This window comes from Tupaia chinensis, unplaced genomic scaffold, assembly GCF_000334495.1.
Source record: "Tupaia chinensis unplaced genomic scaffold, TupChi_1.0 Scaffold149964_1, whole genome shotgun sequence".
Lineage (NCBI taxonomy): Eukaryota > Metazoa > Chordata > Mammalia > Scandentia > Tupaiidae > Tupaia > Tupaia belangeri.
Genome location: NW_006209805.1, coordinates 635,800 through 637,025, shown reverse-complemented (window position 1 = coordinate 637,025; position 1,226 = coordinate 635,800). Strand labels below are relative to the sequence as shown.

General features: G+C 69.1%; 1 protein-coding gene across 1 annotated transcript in view; it reads right to left on the bottom strand.

Moving 5' to 3' along the window:
* Positions 1-1,226, bottom strand: part of ABCA7 (ATP binding cassette subfamily A member 7) — a 20,048-nt gene that overhangs the window by 13,732 nt on the left and 5,090 nt on the right. Inside the window, 3 exon segments of the mRNA XM_027769562.1 lie at positions 189-299; positions 449-878; positions 1,171-1,220. Of these exon segments, the coding sequence (XP_027625363.1) occupies positions 189-299; positions 449-878; positions 1,171-1,220 (591 nt within the window).

Below are 1,226 nucleotides of genomic sequence, written 5' to 3'. Positions count from 1 at the left end.
AGCAGAGGGGCTGCAGGGGGGCAGCAGAGGAGCTGCAGTGGGGCAGCAGGGGGCAGCAGGGAGGCAGCAGAGGGGCAGCAGCTGGGCAGCAGGGGGCAGCAGAGGGCAGCAGGGGGCAGCAGCGTGCTCCAGGCCTGGGCGGCCGCTGGGTACATGACAGAACTGGAGTTCATCCACAGGGGCCTCACCCTTTGGGTCCTGCGGTGCAGAGGGTGGAGCAGGATCCTTGGGGGTCCCAGGCCCACACCAGTAGCTTCTCCGAAAGGGAAAATTCCAGGGTTCTGGGATCCCGTACTGGCCTGGGAGAAGCAGTGCGGGTGCACTTATGCAGGAGCACAGTGACCAGAGTCTGGTCACTTCACTGTGGGAGGTGTCGGGACACCCCACCTCCTCCGCTCCCAGTACCCTGGTCCCTAGGCCCCGCCAAGCGCCCCTCCCGTTCGCCCACCTGGGCACACGGCCTCCAGGTACCAAGTGGCCAGCCCATAGAGCACAGCGTCCAGCAGCAGAAGGCCCGAGACCTCGGCCAGGCTGAAGACGTCGGCCGCGGGCCCGGAGCCCACGTTGTGCCACTGCGCGCCAGCGCCCTGCTCCTCCAGGAGGGCCAGGCTCTCGCAGCCGAAGCCGAAGGCCACAGGCGACAGCAGGCTCTGCGGGCAGACGGCGGCGAGTCTTTTTTTCAGCCGCTCCCTCCAGGCCGCGCACAGCACGTAGGGCAGGTAGAGGGTGAAGTAGATGAGGCCTCCGCAGGCGGCCGCCAGGTTGGCGCGGGAAAAGAAGGCGCTGAGCAAGAAGCTCTGGACCACCGTGGCCACCGCGAAGGCCGCCAGGAACAGGAAGACCACGACCGGGTTGCTGTAGGGGAGGATGTCCCCCAGCTGCGGAGCGCGAGGGGAGTCAGGGGGCTCCTGCAGCGGCGCGCCAGGCACCGCCAGATGAGGCCTCCGCAGGCGGCCGCCAGGTTGGCGCGGGAAAAGAAGGCGCTGAGCAAGAAGCTCTGGACCACCGTGGCCACCGCGAAGGCCGCCAGGAACAGGAAGACCACGACCGGGTTGCTGTAGGGGAGGATGTCCCCCAGCTGCGGAGCGCGAGGGGAGTCAGGGGGCTCCTGCAGCGGCGCGCCAGGCACCGCCTGCCCTCCCCGCGGCGCGGAGGCCGGGGCGACCCCACCTTGAGCACCAGCACCAGTAGCGCCGCGCTGAGTAGGAAAGGCCCCAGGGAGCCGA